Source organism: Trichomycterus rosablanca, chromosome 25 (assembly GCF_030014385.1).
Source record: "Trichomycterus rosablanca isolate fTriRos1 chromosome 25, fTriRos1.hap1, whole genome shotgun sequence".
NCBI lineage: Eukaryota > Metazoa > Chordata > Actinopteri > Siluriformes > Trichomycteridae > Trichomycterus > Trichomycterus rosablanca.
The window spans coordinates 5,879,526-5,900,446 of NC_086012.1; the positions used below are offsets into that span (position 1 = coordinate 5,879,526).

A 20,921-nucleotide genomic window follows, 5' to 3' on the forward strand; every position below is an offset into this window, starting at 1 on the left:
TAACTTAGTTTTTACCACACATGGTCACTTGAGTTTTCTGATGTATGACAGTGACAGTATAGGCTTATGTACAATGGTGTTATAGGGCCACTGTTAAAATGAAAAATCATAGAATTCAAAATATAAAAACAGCCAGACTTCTGAAGAACTAAGGAAGTTGCTTGCTTCACATAAGATCTGTGTTCATAATTGCTTAATTAGACTAATTAAAATGCTAAGGGAGAACCTTAAATATGCGATTCAACACATGCTAAAACCAGAGCTGGGATCTCGAATACATCGTACCGAATCTCAGCTCTGCCTTGCCGGCTGAGGCTGAGCGGAGACATGAACAACGATTGGCCTGTTGTTCAGATGGGCGGGACTAAGCCGGATGGTTTGTCTCTCTGTCAGACTGGTGCAATTACGACCTCTGCTAACTGATTAGAGAGGGTGTGTCTCTCCATACACAACGCTTGGTGGCACGACACTCGTCAATGTGTGGGTGATAAGATGCATATGGCTTGCTGCCCATGTGTCAGAGGGGGCGTGGGTTAGCTTACGATCTCCTCGGTCAGAGCAGGGATCGGCATAGGCTGAGAGTAAGCATGATGCATTTGGGCAATTGGACACATTAAAGGAGGAGAAACTGCATAAAAAAAAAATGCGATTCATGCTTTCCAGTGTGGCAAATAAAAGAACCATTCCACTGCAGTGATGTGAAAGGTTGATCTCTACAGCTACAGCTAAAGGTGTATTCCTGTCTTGGACCCTTCATTTCAGAGTGGAACTGGACACCTTGGAACCTGATGAAAGTTAATAAAAGGCTAATCAGGCGCCCAGGTGGCGCAGCGTGATATTCCGCTAGCACACCAGCACCGAGATTCTGAACTCCTCGGTTTGAAACTCGGCGTTGCCACCTATAATTGGCAGTGCCTGTAAAGAGGGATGACTGGAATATGTGGACGGGGTCTTCAAACGCTGTGTAAGGACCCTGATCGCTGGATAGAGGCGCCTGTGCAGAGTGCATGGGTGGAACCGGGTTTCGTTAAGGGCTGTGCACGGGTCGGAGGTGGCGTGAGCAGTCTATCCCAGCTTTTCAACGGGCGCAAGGCACACAGTAACACCCTGGATGGGACACCAGTCCATTGCAGGGCAGACACACACACGCACCCATTCACTTATAGGGCAATTCTGTGTCGCCAATTAACCTGGCTGCATGTTTTTGGACTGTGGGAGGAAACCGGAGCTCCCGGAGGAAACCCAGGCCGAGACGGGGAGAACATGCAAACTCGGCACAGAAAGGACCCAGGACCATCTTGCTGTGAGGCGACAGTGCTACCCACTATGCCACTGTGCCGCCCGGATCCCCAGCAGCGGAACTGTTTCGTTTCCTTATGTTCTTCTCATCTTTAAATTAATTATAATAAATAAGTATATATTATATATACTTAAATTTAAGTATTTAAAGTGTTGGCTGGGATACACATGAATAAAAACTCCCCTACATTCATTAACTCAATTAAACAATTTTAATTTACAATTTAAAGACAGTAAAAAGGCTGCAGTACCACCAAAATGTGTAGCTATGAGGTTAGGAAATGACCTCCACCAATGTCAACCGCTAATTGGTGCACTTGTACATCCATTTGGCTACTGCTAACATTCTGTACACACAAGCTCACGTTGACCATACTAACAAACATTAAGGAAGACCAGCTTACCTTCTAATTGTTTCTCCAGTTGGGGACTTGTTCACTGGTTACTGACTGGGCCTGCAACATTCACTCAACATGACAAAGCAAATGAAGTAAGAACTCAGAGTGTCTAGTCATTATTTGAAGCTGTTGAATAATTAAAACTCCTGTGTTTTACACCGCATGGGCTACTTGAAGCTCAGGGAGGAGTCTGGTTCTTGTAACGTGAAGCCTCAAGTCTGATGTACGCCCATTATCCCATTTCAGATAGAGTCTTAATTCAATATGATAACCATGTAAACTGCAAATTGCATTACATAGGCTACACTTGTAACTACACATTTTATGGCAGTTTGGGAATTTGAACGTATTTCACAACGGTTCCTTTTCTGTAGCTGAATAATTAGAAGACTTGGATGCATCAGAGTTCGGTAATACGCCTACAGTGGATTTGAACATACGCTGTGTAGGGGCAGCAGTCTACATCACTTCATGGTGAAGTCAAAGTCTCAGCATGTGCCCTGTTGACAGCCTGGTCGGCACACACCAGGCACAATTGTCCGTGTGTGAGGGAAGGTAGGTCGGATTAGGTTTCACCTTATTGCCAATGAGACAGCAATTCCTGCTGTCTGGTTGAGGTGTTGGCATGTCAAATAGTGAAGGTACACATGGGGTGTAGCATGACGCTTTGGACATGGTAAGAATTCCCCACTAGCAGATGTGAGGAAGCATCCTATTCTTCCCTGTGCCCATTTAAATAGGGGTAGTTTGATTTAACCTTAGATAAAACAGTGATCTCTTGACAAGGTTAGAAGAAACCCCAAATTCATAATCAAATTCTGCAGGTGGTGGGAGAGTGGTGACCCTCCTAATTAATACTTAATACTGGGGGGGATCATTAGTGAGCCAATATATAAAGTTTACATGGCAATTGTCACTACACAGATCAGGCATAACATTATAACCACCTCCTTGTTTCTGCACTCACTGTACATTTTATCAGCTCCACTTACCATATAGGAGCACTTTGTAGTTTTACAATTACTGACTATAGTCCATCTATTTCTCTACATACTTTTTTAGTCTGCTTTTACCCTGTTCTTCAATGGTCAGGACCCCCCACAGGACCACTACAGAGCAGGTATTATTTAGGTGGTGGATCACTCAGCACTGCAGTGACACTGACATGGTGGTGGTGTGTTAGTGTGTGTTGTGCTGGTATGAGTGGATCAGACTCTGCTGCTGGAGTTTTTAAAAACCTCACTGTCCCTGCTGGACTGAGAATAGTCCACCAACTAAAAACATCCAGCCAACAGCACCCCGTGGGCAGTGTCCTGTGACCATTGATGAAAGTCTAGCAGATGACCAACACAAAAAGGTGGACCAGCTAGGTAGGAGTGTCTAATAGAGTGGACAGTGAGTGGACATGGTATTTAAAAACTCCAGCAGCGCTACTGTGTGTGATCCACAACACACACTAACACACCACCACCATGTCAGTGTCACTGCAGTGCTGAGAATGATCCACCACCTAAATAATACCTGCTCTGTGGTGGTCCTGTGTGTAGAAACAAGGAGGTGGTCATAATGTTATGCCTTATCGATGTATAATTCACACTTTGGTAAGATGAATTTTATCTGGGCGGTCAGATGTTACCCTAGAACCACCAAAAACACAGATGCAATAAATCAGAAGCAGCTGAAACAAGTGTCCACAATCAAGCAAGCTTTACATCACCATGGGTTTAAAGGCTGCCATGCAAGAAATACAACCTGGGTACTGTTCTTCTTCTGACTGTGGAATGAAACATGGTTAAAAAGGGACTAAAATAACAAATAATGGCATTGATGTTGGATATTGTGGTTAACATCCAACACCAAAACCTTAGTGTTCTATGAGTTGAGAACCCTAATAAGTTATTAATGTACAACACCAGTCCCTGTCCATTTTTTTTTTTAATTTACCAGCATTGGTCAAGTTTTCATTGCATTTACATCAAGTAAGTCGGCACCAAAAAACCCAAAACACTGGTAGATACACATTCAAATCCCAAACAGACTGACAAAGCAGAACCACACTTTCCCTTTGCTGTTTCTTCTATTTACCACATCATATTTACACAAATGCTACTGTGATACTAAAAATCCTGATACATTCTTCATGGAAGCATGTTAATTTTGAATAGCCACATTAGCTAACCTAACAGAAAATGATCAAATTAGCTGGTCAAGATCTTTAAACGTTTCTTTAAAAAGTCATTCATCTTCTCATATAAACTCTTCATGCTAAAAGTAATAAACATAAATAAAAAGCAGAAATGCATCTAGACCCATATTACACTGATCAGCCATAACATTAAAACCACCTGCTTGTTTCTACACTCACTGTCCATTTTATCAGCTCCACTTACCATATAGGAGCACTTAGTAGTTCTACAATTACTGACTGTAGTCCAACTGTTTCTCTGCATGCTTTTTTAGCCTGCTTTCACCCTGTTCTTAAATGGTCAGGACCCCCACAGGTGGTGGATCATTCTCAGCACTGCAGTGACACTGACATGGTGGTGGTGTGTTAGTGTGTGTTGTACTGGTATGAGTGATCCTCCTACCTAGTTGGTCCACCTTGTAGATGTAGTCAGAGACTATCGCTCATCTATTGAGGGGGCAGTTGTACCCTAGTGGTTAAGGTACTGGACTAGTAACCAAAAGGTTGCCGGTTCAAGCCCCACCACTGCCAGTTTGCCACTGTTGGGCCCTTGAGCAAGACCCTTAACCCTCAATTGCTCAGACTGTATACTGTCACAATACTGTAAGTCGCTTTGGATAAAAGCGTCTCCTAAATGCCGAAAATGTAATTGTAAACGTAAATATTGAGTTTGAGTCGGTCATCTTTTAGACCTTCATCAGTGGTCACAGGATGCTGCCTACGGGGCTGTTGGCTGGATATTTTTAGTTGGTGGACTATTCTCAGTCCAGCAGTGACAGTGAGGTGTTTAAAAACTCCAGCAGCGCTGCTGTGTCTGATCCACACATACCAGCACAACACACACTAACACACCACCACCATGTCAGTGTCACTGCAGTGCTGACCATTGAAGAACAGCATGAAAGGGGGCTAACAAAGCATGCAGAGAAACAGATGACTACAGTCAGTAATTGTAGAACTACAAAGTGCTTCTGTATGGTAAGTGGTTTTAATGTTATGGCTGATCAGTGTAGTCACCTCGTGTTAATAAAAACATACACAAAATACATATTTCCCCTTATAATAGCACAAAGCAAACTGTATCTGTATGACATAAAATTTTTAAAAAATATAACTATATTCATAAACCCATGTAGTAAAATAGCTGCTACAATGCTGAATGTTGTGGAAGGTCCTTTTCAGTGATGCATACAAATTATTTGTAAGATTTAAGGATCTCACAATGCAGTCCAAGAGCACTGTACAGGATTTAATATTCGCAGTCTTTACAGTACGTAGCTAAGAGAACACTTCCATAGTTATATTAGTGCTAGTGATGTATTGTGCATTGGGGTTGGGGCTGTGCTTCTTCGATACACATTCAATATCATATCAAGGAGTTTAACAAAGAAACCACATCTGCAAAAGAAAAACGGTTTTCAGCGCATGGACGGCAGCGTGACCCGTTGCTCGTCTATTCTCTTGGCCTGAGAGCGGATGATGAGGCTGAAGAAGTCCTCATCCGGGACGGTGGGGCCGCGGACCGGGGCGGGAGGAGGGGCGCACCTCTGATCGTTTATACGTGAGCCCTGGGAGACATAAACACAAATAAAAAAAATCTACTGTTGACATTTATTTCACACCGATTAGCCATAACATTAAAACCACCTCCTTGTTCCACACTCACTGTCCCACTTACCATATAGAAGCACTTTGTAGTTCTACAATTACTGACTGTAGTCCATCTGTTTCTCTGTGTGCTTTGTTAGCCCCCTTTCATGCTGTTAATCAATGGCCAGGACAGCACTGCAGTGACACTGACATGGTGGTGGGGTGTTAGTGTGTGTTGTGCTGGTATGACTGCATAGTTTTTAAACACCTCACTGTCACTGCTGGACTGAGAATAGTCCACCAACCAAAAATATCCAGCCAACAGCACGCCGTAGGCAGCGTCCTGTGACCACTGATGAAGGTCTAGAAGATGACCAACTCAAACAGCAGCAATAGATGAGCGATCGTCTCTGACTTTACATCTACAAGGTGAACCAGCTAGGTAGGAGTGTCTAAAAGAGTGGACAGTGAGTGGACACGGTATTTAAAAACTCCACTCATACCAGCACAACACACACTAACACACCACCACCACCATGCCAGTGTCAGTGCAGTGCTGAGAATGATCCACCACCTAAATAATACCTGCTCTGTAGTGGTCCTGACCATTGAAGAACAGCATGAAAGGGGGCTAAAAAGGTATGTAGAGAAACAGATGGACTACAGTCAGTAATTGTAGAACTACAAAGTGCTTCTATATGGTAAGTGGAGCTGATAAAATGGACAGTGAGTGTAGAAAGCTAGGGATGTCCTTGACTGATGACCACCTAGTCCTACCTGGCATTTGACCAGCATATCAAAAAAGTGCTCGTCGGGTTCAGAGTTGTCAGCGTTGGCCATGAGCTGGCTGAGGACACCCTGCCTGTTGCTGCAGCTCTGGCTGGACTGGAAGTTGCGCAAGACTGGCACACTTCCTACGACCCTTTGATCCTCCAGTCTCCGGCTCTGGGCGCTGACCAGGGCTCCTAGAAACGCTTCCTGCCCCGGTGATACTGCAGACTCTGAAAAAGCTATATGAAAAAGCAAAGAATTTAGAATGTCCCCATTAGTTTTACATCAAAAGTCAAATGACATACAACTGTTATAGAATCTGATGTAAACTTAAAACTATAAAAGAAATCCTGACCTATACCAATATGACGTGTTGTTTTTAATACTTTTACACCCTTACTCATTAATACCTCACTATGTATAATCAATCAGCAATGCATTTAGGATTGAGTCCTTATATGTGCATTTTAACATCACAGGTGTAGAACCTGGACAAAGATGCATGAATTAGGGTGTGGCGTAGAACCAAAGAACAACGGCTAAGCAATCACCAATAATCTACGCGCCTCACAATCGAGTCGCATAATTATGACCCCAGCTAATATCCAGAGTAACTGCGGCGTGCAGCACGTACAACTGCTAGACGGGCTGGGAGTGACTCAGTAAGGTCCTGGTAGGTTGTCACAGATATCTGGAGCCATGCTGACTGCAGTGCATCCCACAGCTGTTGGAGAGTGCATGGGGTGGGGGAGGATCCGTAGAGCAAACACGGCGATCGAGGTTGAGAGTGCCTTCTACATGGATGCGTGGGCCCAGAGAATGCAAACATGCATGAAAACATTCCCCAGAGCATAACGCTGCCAGCACCAGCTGGTGTTCCTCCAGCAGTGGTTGCAGGGTGTTTGTTCTCTGAAGTTTCTTGCCTGACACGCCAACGTCTGTCCGTTCGATGAAGCAGAAAACGTGACTTATCGGAGAAGGCAACCCTTTGTCAATCAGAGGTCTAATTTCGATACTGACGTGACGATTGAAGCCTTTTCTGCCAATGCAACTTCATTAGCAGAGGTGCAGTGAGCATTCGTCTGCTTTAAAGTGCCATTCGCAGTAGGGTTCACTGAACTGTTGCTTTAGACATACGTCTGGTAGCCCCTGGTTCATTGTGGCGGTCAGCTGCTCCACTGTAGCGCGTCGGTCCGCCCTTGCGCACCTTCGTAGCCGACGTTCTCCTCTCACATCAATGCCGTGTGGTGTGGTGTGTGCCATGTGGGCAAGCTGTAGCCTAGTGGTTAAGGCACAGGACTAGTAATTTATAAAAGGTTGCTGGTTCAAGCCCCACCACTGCCAGGTTGCTGCTGTTGGGCCCTTGAGCAAGGCCCTTAACCCTCAGTTGCTCAGACTGTACGCTGTAACTGTAATGTAAGTCACTTTGGATAAAGGTGTCTGCTAAATGCTGAAAATGTAAATGTGGTGCTCTGCAGTTTCACGACCCATATTCGCAATGGTGCCATTTGTCCACCCCCAGTAGAAATACTGCCACCCTTGGCCCGAAAGCCAATAATCATCTCTTTTTGCAACTCAGATAAATCGCCCGTTTTACTTATGACAGGAATGAGGGATGTGTGTGCAGACAAGCCCATCACACACCTTTTATACCCACCAAGCCAGCTCACGAAACCGGACTGCCTTCATGAGCGATGACAGTGTATTTACAAACATTAATAAAGTTAATAAAATCGTAAATGGCTCTTGTGCTGTTCCTAATTAAACAACCTCTGTTTAGATTGACATTTTAGCACTTACATTTTTTCATATTTGTAGGAGGAGATAAACTTGACATGGAGGTGGATGTTGCAGTTGACTGGCGACTTCTTCCCTCCTGAATAGAGCAGCGCTGGTCATCCATTCTGTTGCCCTGGAAACGACTCAGCAGGTCGAAAAAGCCTTCGTCGCCCAATATATTCGCACTCACATGCTGCAGGGAGTCAAAGAATATTAAATCAATACAAATTTACTTTCCCCCAATTGCAAAATAATCAGTGTCATAAAATACCCAAGACCACCTAATTTCTAATCTCACAAATGTATGTAAGACTTTCAGCTATGCAGACACTTAAGTATTATTAGACTACTGCAGATTGTGCAGGCGTACTCACCTTCTGAGCAGGCTGGTTCCGAGGGATCTGCAGAGTGTTACTGGTGTCCTGCAGGACTTTAGTGGAACTGTTCTTCTTTCCTCGCAGAAGATTCATGAAGAAAAGTTTGGACGAGGACTTGGCCAATGAGGGTTTTGTCTGTGTGCAGAGAACATCGCTACCCCACTTCTGACACTGTATAAAATAAACAGAAATTATATCATAGCTTCAGTATGTAGCTACAGATGCCATACATTAGAAGCAGCTGAAACAAGTGTTACTGTCCACAATCAAGCAAGCTTTACATCACTATGGGTTTAAAAATGCCATGCCATGTTTGTACTGTACTTAAACCTGGTTAAACAGGGGTTAAAACAGCCAATGTGACCCACATTTCAGTATAATGACATTATTGTTGGATATTGTGGTTAACATATAATACCAAACCTTACAGTGTTTTACGAGTGTTTTTATGGTTAATACTTAGCCACTGTAAGTAAAGTTAAAGAGGGCATATGAGTGCTCTGGTGGCGCAGTGGTTTAACACACCGCTGCTAAGGGCTCGAGCTTTCGAGTTCAAATCTTAGCCCTGCTATGGGCTTGTCGGGCGCGTACACAGACATGATTGGCTGTGTCTGAGGATGGGAGGGCTGAAGGGATACCTAATTGCTGCTGCTGGCTGGTCAATAGTGCCTAAACAGAGGCTGATACTGATCCCTGATAGAAATGATAATTACTCATTACACATTACACAAGATTCATCAGTTCACAAGGTTATATCGAACACAGTCATGGACAATTTAGTGTCTCCAGTTCGCCTCACTTGCACGTCTTTGGACTGTGGGAGGAAAACGGAGCACACGGAGGAAACCCACGGGGAGAACATGCAAACCTGGGGATCGAACCCAGGACCTTCTTGCTGTGAGGCCACCGTGCCGCCCGATCCCTGTGTGAACCCGCATCGTGCAGGTAAAAAAAAAAGAAAGAAGTAGTGGGTAGCTATTACTTGTGTCAGAAGGGGTGCCTGTGTTGGGTATGGCCCTCGTCAGTTAGGGTAGGGGTCTACAGCTGTACAGAAGTTACAAGTGGTTAAATTGGATACTACTCATTTGGGAGAAAAGGGGAAAGGGCAGGAATGGTTGTGATGTGTCTTTGCTATACTGTTTTATTTAGTGAAGTTACGTCTGTTGTCTATGTATGTCCATTATGTGTTGCTTTGTATAGTCTATTATTCTGGTGTGTGTTCTATTCCATCTGCCATTTGTCCTAGATATATGAGTTTATTATACATCTGGGCATCTAAGGGTCTTGAGGTTCAATAACAGCTTTAATAGGATTAAATCCTGGATCAGTAATAGCAGTATTAGTATTTTGCTGAATGGTTTAGTATTTTTGTCGATTCTGTAAGGACAGATATGGTTAGTTTTGAGTTAATATATCATGTATGAGGTAGCAGTTACATTGAGCTTGTCTGGTGTGAGTTTCATTAGTTCCAGATTTTCCATGCTGTGCCGCCTGCTCATCCTGGTTCTTGCTCCTGTAAAAACAATTACATTGTGTGAACATTAAACACACTGTGACAGCAGCACACTGTATCATTGTATTTTATAGGGAATGTCATTATAGACTACTATGAATGCTGTATTACTGAGGGATTTGAAATATTACCGTGCAGGTTATAATCAATCTCTTTGTTCTCAGATAGAACCGAGTTGTTGGTGCTATAACTGAGACCGAGGACCGTCTGAAGATCAGAAACATTCATACGGGCAGTCAGCTCACCGCAGCGGTCTCCTGTCTGGAAACAGATTTGAACATAAACTTCAGTTTATCATCAGAGAATTTCTAATAAACCGCTTTGTAGTTCTAGGCCCTTATTGGTTAACTTAACTAGGAGATAAATAAAAGTACCTCTTTAGAAATTTCCAGATGTCTCTCAGCAAAGTGCATGGCCTGGTCATGATTCCCAAGTGCAGTGTGTGCATTGCCTAAACTCCAGCAGGCACGACCTTCACCAACCCTAGCAAAGACATCCAAGAAAGAAATACACTTAAAAAATTATCAATAATAAGATGTTCAATGTAAGAAATGTCTCGCATAGTCTTGAGTCTCAGTGGTGCCATAGGCCTGGTCAAGTACTCAACAGACAATAATTGGTCGGGTCTGAAGCAGGATTTCACCTCCTAGTCAACTAATCAAGTAGCTGACACGAACTGCAAAGAAATAAAGTGAGTGTAGCAAGTTACGCCATACATGCCATGCAGACATCTATCGTTTTAAATGTCATTGGACAGGTCATTTCTATTGTGCCAGTGATTAGGTCAAATGATAAGTTAGAAACAGCAAGTGCTGCTGGGTAGGTTAGGAACATTGAAGCTTGTAGAAATTATGGAACAGTGTAACAGTGATGCTGTATCCAAGCTCCCATGATCAGGAGATTATTTAGTTTAATATCTAACACCACCATCCATCCATGCTCATGAACCTGCTCTGTAGGAGGAAGAACCATACCCTTCCAGATTCTTAGCTGCTGTGTGTTATAGAGTTAAGCGTTAGATTAGTGACTAAAGTTGTACAAGCAAAAGCAATAGATAAATGAACCTGAAAACACACTGAACTGAGATGCTTCATTGTATTATGTAATCAAATTAATCAGGCTGCAAACAGTAACTAAAATAAACATTTATTTATAACAAATACAAATACTTCAGCTTAAAAAAAATTGTGTATACCTGTCGTTAAGTTCCTGAGCGATGATGAGGTGTTTTAGATGATAATCCATGGCTCTCTCGTAGTCCTGGAGTAGTGTGTAGGTGTTGCCGAGGCTGTAGCAGGCCTGAGCTTCCACTGCCCGATTTTTCTGTTGTCTGGCCAACAACAGGGCTCTCCTAAAAAATAACCAATAAAGTAATTTAATTAAAAGTAGAGCTATTAGAAGAGCAGTCATAAATTCTGAAGAAGTCACAGTATTTAAGTGCCTTGTTCTATATTACTTAATGAATGTAATTGACGAACACTCATAGTTTTACTACATTAATTAATTAAACTTGAAGACACACATCAAGGCTCGTTTCTGTACTAGCACCAGTGTTGGAACAAACGTCCCCTGTCTGTTCGAACATCTAAGTCTCTCACTGTCTTTAAAAGATGATTAAAGAGCCACCTTTTTAGTAAGCAATTAAGCTTTTATAGCATCTTATTTAAAAAAAAAACATATAGATTTATAAATACATATATACAGTATATATACACAGATCAGTCATAACATTAAAACCGCCTCCTTGTTTCTACATTCTCTGTCCATTTTATCAGCTCCACTTACCATATAGAAGCACTTTGTAGCTCTACAATTACTGACTGTAGTCCATCTGTTTCTCTACATGCTTTTTTAGCCTGCCTTTACCCTGTTCTTCAATGGTCAGGACCCCCCACAGGACCCCCACAGAGCAGGTATTATTTAGGTGGTGGATCATTCTCAGCACTGCAGTGACACTGACATGGTGGTGGTGTGTTAGTGTGTGTTGTGCTGGTATGAGTGGATAAGACACAGCAGCACTGCTGGAGTATTTAAATACCGTGTCCACTCACTGTCCACTCTATTCGACACTGCTACCTAGTTGGTCCACCTTGTAGATGTAAAGTCAGAGACGATCACTCATCTATTGCTGCTGTTTGAGTCGGTCATCTTTGAGATCTTCATCAGTGGTCACAGGAGGCTGCCCACGGGGTGCTGTTGGCTGGATATATTTTTGGTTGGTGGACTATTCTCAGTCCAGCAGTGACAGTGAGGTGTTTAAAAACTCCAGCAGTGCTGCTGTGTTTGATCCACTCATACCAGCACAACACACACTAACACACCACCACCATGTCAGTGTCACTGCAGTGCTGAGAATGATCCACCACCTAAATAATACCTACTCTGTAGTGGTCCTGACCATTGAAGCACAGCATGAAAGGGGGGTAACAAAGCATGCAGAGAAACAGATGGACTACAGTCAGTAATTGTAGAACTACAAAGTGCTTTTATATGGTAAGTGGAGCTGATGGACAGTGAGTGTAGAAACAAGGAGGTGGTTTTAAATGTTATGGTTGATCGGTGTGTATATATTAGTGAAATGTTTACTGTGAAAGCACTTCTGTAAGACGCTCTGGTAAGACACTAATACACTTGAAATAAATGAATTGAACAGTGATACAAATAATATTGGTTTACTTGTAGTGCTCAGCAGCTTTTTCAAACTCGCCCAGGAATACGTGAGCATTTCCCAAGTTACAGTAAGCTCGTCGTTCTGCTGACCGATCGCCAAACTCCTTAGCGATGAGCAGTCGCTGAAAATACAAAAAAACATTTAATTATATTAATAAACAATTTTCATTCATATTAATGCCAATGTGTGTGTATATATATACTGTATATACTGTATATATACATATAGACACAAAACAAAGTACATTTGTTTTATTTAAATCACTTAAGAGATCAGTGTAAACAAGCCAGCAATGTGTTTGCAATGTTTAGTTAATGTATATATTTAGGTACTACAAAGAAACTTCTTGATTCTATATGTAGGTGTATACACGTGTGCCAAACAATCAGGATGGTAATATTTTCTTTACGTTTTCATCAGCCACTTTATCCTGGTCAGGGACACAGGTATGGTTCCACCAGAAAACACTGGGTGCAAGGCAGGAATACCCTAGACAAACTCGTCACATGATGGGCTAGTGTACTAGACTGCTGCGTCACCCGAGCACCAAATGGTTGTTATATTGCGCTATATGTGCACTTGCTATTATTTCATTGGAATCAGCTCTATTTGAAGCAACCTCAGACCCAGTAGTGTGAAGTCCTTGATGAAGTGGGGGTGAGAAAGTATGGTGACGGTGTTTATACAGAGTGCAAAGTGTCAACTAAATTGAATTAGGTGATAGCCGCTTCAACACTAGAGGGAGTGCTGCAAAGGCTTAAACTGTTTCAATAGTAATATGCATTGTTTCCACATTTAGCCATAGTTTAAGCATTTAAACTTAGATAACAGCCTACTTCAGCATTCATTTATTGTTTTTTAGCCTCTTAGTAAAGTTTGTGAATAAAAGCACCTGTTGGTGAGAAGCCACGGCGCTTGTGAAGTTGCCGAGTAGATAGTGCGTGTTTCCCAGATTGCCGTAAGTGCGTCCCTGAGCTGCTCGGTCTCCCAGCTCCATCACGATGCACAGATTCGCCCTGCAATGACACCGAGACAGTGAAAATAATAAAACACTAGTCCGTCATAGACTTCATGCATTCATTAAGGTAACCAAGTAACTCTATTTAATCTTTTAAATGTGAAACTATAGAGATAATTATAACTATAGAGATCTGCTGTCCTGGGCCTGAATGATTATTACATTTTTAAGTGTGTCTACAAGTACTGAAGCTGTTACCAAGAGCCAAGCTGCTGTTAACAGCAGTGCCTGAAGGCCTAAATACTAAAGAAGCGTGGCTTTACGTGAACCTAGCCATTGAGAGAACACTTAGTGCCACCCTTACTGCCAGTCCCAGGCCCTAGTGCTGTTCACAAGCGCTGATAAATACAGTTGCATCAGGAAGGGCATCTGGTGTAAAAACTGTGCTAAATCAAATATGTGGATGAATAATCAACTGTGGCGACGCCTAACGGAGGAATCATTCATTCGGTACCCTACTTAGTTTAAATGCTGCAGGTTGTTAGCGGTTTTCCAGACATATACAGAAGTAAAAATGTGACAAATGTGTTTTTATAAAGCAAAATAGTCTTACTCTGGTTTAGGAGTCATTTTTGATGACCATGCATGATGATAATGCATTGTTAGCAGAATGACACAACTACACATACAGAAGCCACTCACTCATAATACTCTGCTGCTTTATTAAGTGCTGTAGTGACCTCTTCAGGAAAGTTGCCAGGCTCCGAATCACTGCTGCTGATACTTTTTCCTTTAGCATGGTACACGTTCCCGAAGTTATACAGAGCTCTGGCCTGCCCCACCTGCCAGCAGTAAATATGAAACACATCAAACATCTTACATATTACACCATACAGTCTTGCTCTCACTTGAGCCGGCGTTCCACTGTGCGACTGTGTTGATTGATACTTTATTGATCCCTGAAGTGAAATTGCAGAGTTACAGTAGCAATACACAAACATCACAAGCATCACATATATGAAAATATAAGAACATATATCAAAAAACAAAAAAAACTAAAGGGGTAGGCCTAAAAGGTGCAGTTTATAGACATTGTGTGTGAAGTACTGTAGTACCATTTGCGAGATTTATTATCTTTCATGGGTACTATAGGGCAGTGGTCCCCAACCACCGGGTCATTTATTACCGGGCCGCACAGAAAAAAGGCATAATTACAGACAGTTTTCAGTACTTCTATTTCGGTTGTTATTGTCTTATTGTCACCCATAGGTGGGAGCAGTGTCTCGTTGCAGAGAAAAAAGGTAATTTTACACCATTTGTGAGCAATATTATTAAATCCTCCCTTACCCGCTGGTCCGTGAAATTATATCTTATATGAAACCGGTCCATGGTGCAGAAAAGGTTGGGAATCGCTGCTATAGGGTACTCTAGGGTTTTGATGGGTTTGAGGGTTTCAAAATCACTGAATGTGAAGGATTATCTTTTTTTTTTCTTTTTTTTTTTTTTACCCCTTTTTCTCCCCTTTTAGCGCATCCAATTGTTCAATTAGCATCGTGCTTCCTCTCTGTCTATGCCGAACCCTGCCCTGACGGAGGTGATTGAAGCTAACCCGTATCCCCTCCGAAACACGAGCAGCAGCCAGATGCATCTTTGCCACCCACACATTGACGAGTTTGGCGCCACCTAGCGTTGCATGCGGAGAGACACACCCTAAGGGCACCCTCTCCCATCTCTGTGTAAGCGCCTCCAATCAGCCGGCAGAGAACGCAATCGCATTCTGACAGAGAGAGACCCACATCCGGTTCTTTGTCCCACCCCCCACATGAGCAACCGGCCAATCGTTGCTCATATAGCCACTCGGCTTCGAACTGGTAAAGCAAGGCTGGATTCGATACCACGCTTCTCAGAATTCAGCCCTGGTTGCAGCGCGTTTCTTTTTACCGCTGCGCCACCTGAGCGGCCGTGAAGGATTATCTTTGATCACGAGTAGTGAATGGTAGCCTGACAATGCACGATGTTTGTTAGTTTACTGTGATTTTATTTATTTATTTGGGTTTTTTACGCCATGTTAAACACGTGTGTCATTTAATGGCAAGAACTGGATATTAAATATCTGTCTTTTTTTTTTTTATCTTGTCTTTATCATTTGGTCCATTTTATAGTTTCCTTTCCATTTTTATAGTTGCGAGGTACTGTAGGTAGGCAGGTTAATATTAGGATTTTAATGTCATGTTTTACACACTTGGTTACATTCATGACAGGAATGGTACTCACTCATCACACAAGATTCATCAGTTCACAAGTTTAATATCAAACAGAGTCATGGACAATTTTGTATCTCCAATGTTTTTGGACTGTGGGAGGAAACCGGAAGAAACCAACGCAGATACAGGGAGAACATGCAAACTCCACACAGAAAGGAAACGGACCGCCCCACTGTTGAATCGAACCCAGGACCTTCTTGTTGTGAGGCGACAGTGCTACCCACTTACCCACTGTGCCGCCCTTGTATATCAGAATAATGGGTTTGTTTCTGACGTGGGGGTGAATCTAATGTATTTTTTTTTATGTAGTTATTTGTAAGGGGTTTGTTGTCCATTGGTGGAAGTCTGAGGTTCGGCAAAATTTGAGATAAGGCTAATGTAGTTTTCTTTTAAACAAGCCATCATTTAAAATCCCAAATTGGAAAAAACAAAACAAAAAAAAAAAACACATTTACTTAATATTTTGAATGAGCATTTCATGATACCCTATTAAACCCGAACGGCTTCAATTTGGGGTTTTTTGGGGCACCATTAGGCCAATGTGTTTGTGGTGGATGTGATGTGCCAGTGTATTTCTAGGTCTGTCATTAACGAATCGCAATGTGGAAAAAATGTGTTATATAAAAGCGGACAAAACATTCGGATAACAATCGCACAGACACACACACACACCATAAAAGTATGTAAAAGATATGGTAAAAGATGCAAAAATAATCTTAAAATCACCACAGTTATTAATGTGACAGATGTGTGTTGTGTTTACCTTCTCCTCAGCATCCCTGCAGATGTCCAGATGCCTCTGACAGAAAACCACTGCTTCATCAAAGCGCCCCAGAACTTTCAGTGTGTTTGCCAAGTTTCCACTGGCTTTGGCCTCACCAAGCAAGTCTCCAGTTGTCCTGTAATGGAATGTGCACATCAAACAATGTTTCAAAGATTACTATAGGAGGTTAAGCCATTTATATCACACTTTTATACACGTCTAACGTTTCTCCAAGAGATTCAGACAGCCAAATCTAGGAACGTTTCAAGACTGAGCAAAGCTTCATCCAATAATGAAGCTTTAGGTCCCGGGAACACTCAAAGCCTTAATAATAATAATTTCTTTATGTCCATCTTCTGGCTGATCCCTTATAGACCCATGTTTTTGTCTTTACAATCCATGTCCAATTAATTTTAGACATATCATAGCCAACCAGATGCACCAGCCAACAATTTAGAGCACCATGGCAAATGATTTTGCTAATTCCCCTAATGCAATTCTTTTGCGTCTTGTATCACCATCATTAGCACCGCTTGGGATTCAAACTACAGAGCTCTAAAGCTCTCTCTCGAGAGAGAGAGGTGGGCTAGTGCATAAGACCTGACATTACATGTGAACATTTACATCATAAAAACACTTAAAATAATGAATATCCGCCACTCAGGTGGCGCAGTGGTAAAACACACTTGCACACCAGAGCTGGGATTGTGGGGGAACTGTCTCAGCTCTGACATCTGGCTGGGCGGCTACATGAACAACGATTGGCTGTTGTTCACAGGGTGGGATTAGCCTAACCAGGGTTCCTCATAACTGGTGCAATTACAACCTCTGCTGGCTGACTGATGGCACCTGCGCAGAGTCGGGGAATAATGCTGATCAGAGTGTGGCTCTCCGTGCAGGTGAAAAGAGGCAGTCGGTACTGCACACGTGTCTGAAGATGCGTGTGTCAGTTGCAAAGCTCCTAAGTCAGCAGTGGAGGGTTGTATCGGGAGAGGTGAAGCATAACGCAATCAGGGTAATTGGATATGACTAAATTAGGGGAGAAAATTGGGAGAAAAATTGGAAAAATAGAAAAAACAATATAATGAAGTCCTAATGATGCTGGAGAAAAGAAACGTGTTTTTTATATGTACTATGAGCATGTACCTGGTTAGTGTTAGATCATGGTGATGGAACTCCAGAGCCTTGGCGTAGTCGTGAAGGTGGATGTACGCATTGCCCAGCTGGCTATAGATGGCGCTGAGGACCTGCAGGTCTTCTGTACCCACCTGCATAGCGGCCTCGAAGAACGAGGCTCCGCCGCTGTAATCACTCTCCTTGCAGAGGCGTTCCCCTTCCAGAGCCAGCTCCAGACATGAGGCCTCCATTCTGCATTCAGGGGGCAGAGCAGAAATCATAAAGAACTAGCAGCAAAATGAGAAAATAAGACACGCTTGCTTAATGGAGTATCATATTAAGGCACATGGATGGCTTTGCCCAGCTGTATAACCCACAACTGATTTTCATGTAACCATACTGACGATCGCTCATCTATTGCTGCTGTTTGAGTCGGTCATCTTCTAGACATTCATCAGTGGTCACAGGATGCTGCCCACGGGGCGCTGTTGGCTGGATGTTTTTGGTTGGTGGACTATTCTCAGTCCAGCAGTGACAGTGAGGTATTTAAAAACTCTATCAGTATCCACTCATACCAGCACAACACACTAACACACCACCACCATGTGAGTGTCACGGCAGTGCTGAGGATGATCCACCACCTAAATAATACCTGCTCTGTGGTGGTCCTGACCATTGATGAACAGCATGAAAGGGGGCTAACAAAGCATGCAGAGAAACAGATGGACTACAGTCAGTAATTGTAGAACTACAAAGTGCTTCTATATGGTAAGTGGAGCTGATAAAATGGACAGTGAGTGTAGAAACAAGGAGGTGGTTTAACAAGTTTTGTACATCTGAACCATTAGCAAAGTAATCAAACCTCTTGTAATCCATCCTACTAAAACACTACAGACAGGAGACACAAACATTCAATTCTCTCTCCTAATCAAGAACTCTTTATATAGCCATGTAAGAGTGCCTACCTGCCGCCTTTCTCACAATCGCAACACCCAGGCCATCTGATGGGCATCTAAAGAGACACGCAAGCGACCACCGAGGAGGCATCCACAGAGCGTGTACTAGCTAAAACTGACTGCGGGCAATACACAAACATCACAAAGCAGGCAAACGCCAATCTGTGCAAAGAGCTCACTCACAAAACCCCAACCAGTTAAAGCAGGTTAGAAGAATATCATCAGGTAAAAAGAACACATGTTCATGCAAGCCGCAGAACACACGGACGTAATGAAGTCACAGCGGGCTTAGACGACCTGCCAGGCTCAGCAATTTGTGTTAATCTGATTAGTTTTATCCTTCAGTTGTAATCTGTGATTAGAAAGCATGGTAAACACAGTTGACCGTGTTAATTTATTAAATATAGTCTATTTTAATGTAGTTTCAAATTAACATACTTTAATTGTACTGATGTTTGTACTGTTTTGGCTTTGACTGTGATACTGGAGGCGTACAGACAGTCTAGGAACACATGGCAAATATGCAAATACAAAATACCACAGGAAGCAATACATACAATACAATATATGAATACACAGATCAGCCATAACATTAAAATCACCTCATTGTTTCTACACTTACTGTCCATTTTATCAGCTCCACTTACCATATAGGAGCACTTTGTAGTTCTACAATTACTGACTGTAGTCCATCTGTTTCTCTGCATGCTTTGTTAGCCCCCTTTTATGCTGTTCTTTAATGGTCAGGACTCTCCCAGGACCACCACAGAGCAGGTATTATTTAGGTGGTGGATCATTCTCAGCACTGCAGTGACACCGACATGGTGGTGGTGTGTTAGTGCGTGTTGTGCTGGTATGAGTGGATCAGACACAGCAGCGCTGCTGGAGTTTTTAAACACCTCACTGTCACTGCTGGACTGAGAATAGTCCACCAACCTAAAATATCCAGCCAACAGCGTCCCGTGGGCAGCGTCCTGTGTCCACTGATGAAGGTCTAGAAGATGACCGACTCAAAGAGCAGCGATAGATGAGTGATCGTCTCTGACTTTACATCTACAACAGTGGACAGTGAGTGGACACGGTATTTAAAAACTCCACTCATACCAGCACAACACACACTAACACACCACCACCATGTCAGTGTCACTGCAGTGTCGAGAATGATCCACCACCCAAATAATACCTGCTCTGTGGTGTTCCTGTGGGGGTCCTGACCATTGAAGAACAGGGTGAAAACAGTAGATGGACTACAGTCAGTAATTGTAGAACTACAAAGTGCTTCTAAAATGGACAGTAAGTGTAGAAACAAGGAGGTGGTTTTAATGTTATGGCTGATAGTGTGTATATATTTGTATATCTATATGTTATTCCTTCTATTATTATTCTATCATGTATTATTATATTGCCAGATGCACAATTTGCACATGTACATCTTATTTATATTCCTCCTATATCACCCACCCTGTTACTTAAAACTACTTGTATTTCTATTCATTTCTCTTCGTTCAACTACTGGAGGCCAAAGTTTCCTTCAGGATCAATAAAGTTGTTCTCTGTCTGTCTGTCTGTCTGTCTGTCTGTCTGTCTGTCTATCTAGGGTCAGGCTGGCACTGAACATCACCCAGCCCTGTATAGTACGAATTGTAAAACCGTAATCCTGTTCAAATTGCACTGCTTGGTTTTAGTCTGAAAAAGCAAGCTTGGATCAGTTTCACAGAATCATTACAAGCCTGAAAGAAAAAAGGTTGCATACATTTTAGCTGCTCGCACTGTGTAGTTCAGCAGATGTGAACACAAAGAGAAATACGGCATGAATGATTGAGTATGACATCAAATATTCAGGGAGCTAAAAAAGGTCTCCTCTGACAGGGGAGCACCCGTCTCTCCTCACACCTGTGTGGGAGGTGTGTACACTCGTGTGGTGATGCAGACAAGAGGTACTTGCACGAGCATATAAAAAATTACTTTATTCAATGAAATACCTTTATTAATTACTAGTTATTACTAATAATTAAGTGATCAAATCAAGAAGTGTAGGTCTGTTTATGTGGTTTGTAAGACAGAATCAGGTAATTAAAAGACATAAAATAGTGAGGTGCAGACAATTATTTGTATCCTAATAATATTATACATATAAGTTATATTAAGTATTAAATAAAATGTACTATAATACACCTATCAGGCATAACATTATGACTACCTTCCTAATACTGTGTTGGTCCCCCTTTTGCAGCCAAAATAGCCCTGCAACTTTGATGCACTGTGTATTCTGACACCTTTC

At 42.5% G+C, this 20,921-nt stretch overlaps 1 protein-coding gene across 3 annotated transcripts in view; it reads right to left on the reverse strand.

Moving 5' to 3' along the window:
• Positions 1-3,619: 3,619 nt before the first annotated feature.
• Positions 3,620-20,921, reverse strand: part of gpsm2 (G protein signaling modulator 2) — a 55,519-nt gene continuing 38,217 nt past the window's right edge. For all 3 annotated transcript variants that reach the window (XM_062988031.1, XM_062988029.1, XM_062988028.1), the window contains 13 exons: positions 17,715-17,936; positions 16,569-16,704; positions 14,244-14,383; positions 13,476-13,599; positions 12,589-12,704; positions 11,108-11,263; positions 10,287-10,395; positions 10,044-10,173; positions 9,836-9,912; positions 8,397-8,570; positions 8,044-8,215; positions 6,250-6,482; positions 3,620-5,450 (listed from right to left, as the gene is read on the reverse strand). In XM_062988031.1, the coding sequence (XP_062844101.1) occupies positions 5,301-5,450; positions 6,250-6,482; positions 8,044-8,215; positions 8,397-8,570; positions 9,836-9,912; positions 10,044-10,173; positions 10,287-10,395; positions 11,108-11,263; positions 12,589-12,704; positions 13,476-13,599; positions 14,244-14,383; positions 16,569-16,704; positions 17,715-17,935 (1,938 nt within the window). In that variant the 5' untranslated portion in view covers position 17,936 and the 3' untranslated portion in view covers positions 3,620-5,300. The remainder of the gene's footprint in view (positions 5,451-6,249; positions 6,483-8,043; positions 8,216-8,396; positions 8,571-9,835; positions 9,913-10,043; positions 10,174-10,286; positions 10,396-11,107; positions 11,264-12,588; positions 12,705-13,475; positions 13,600-14,243; positions 14,384-16,568; positions 16,705-17,714; positions 17,937-20,921) is intronic.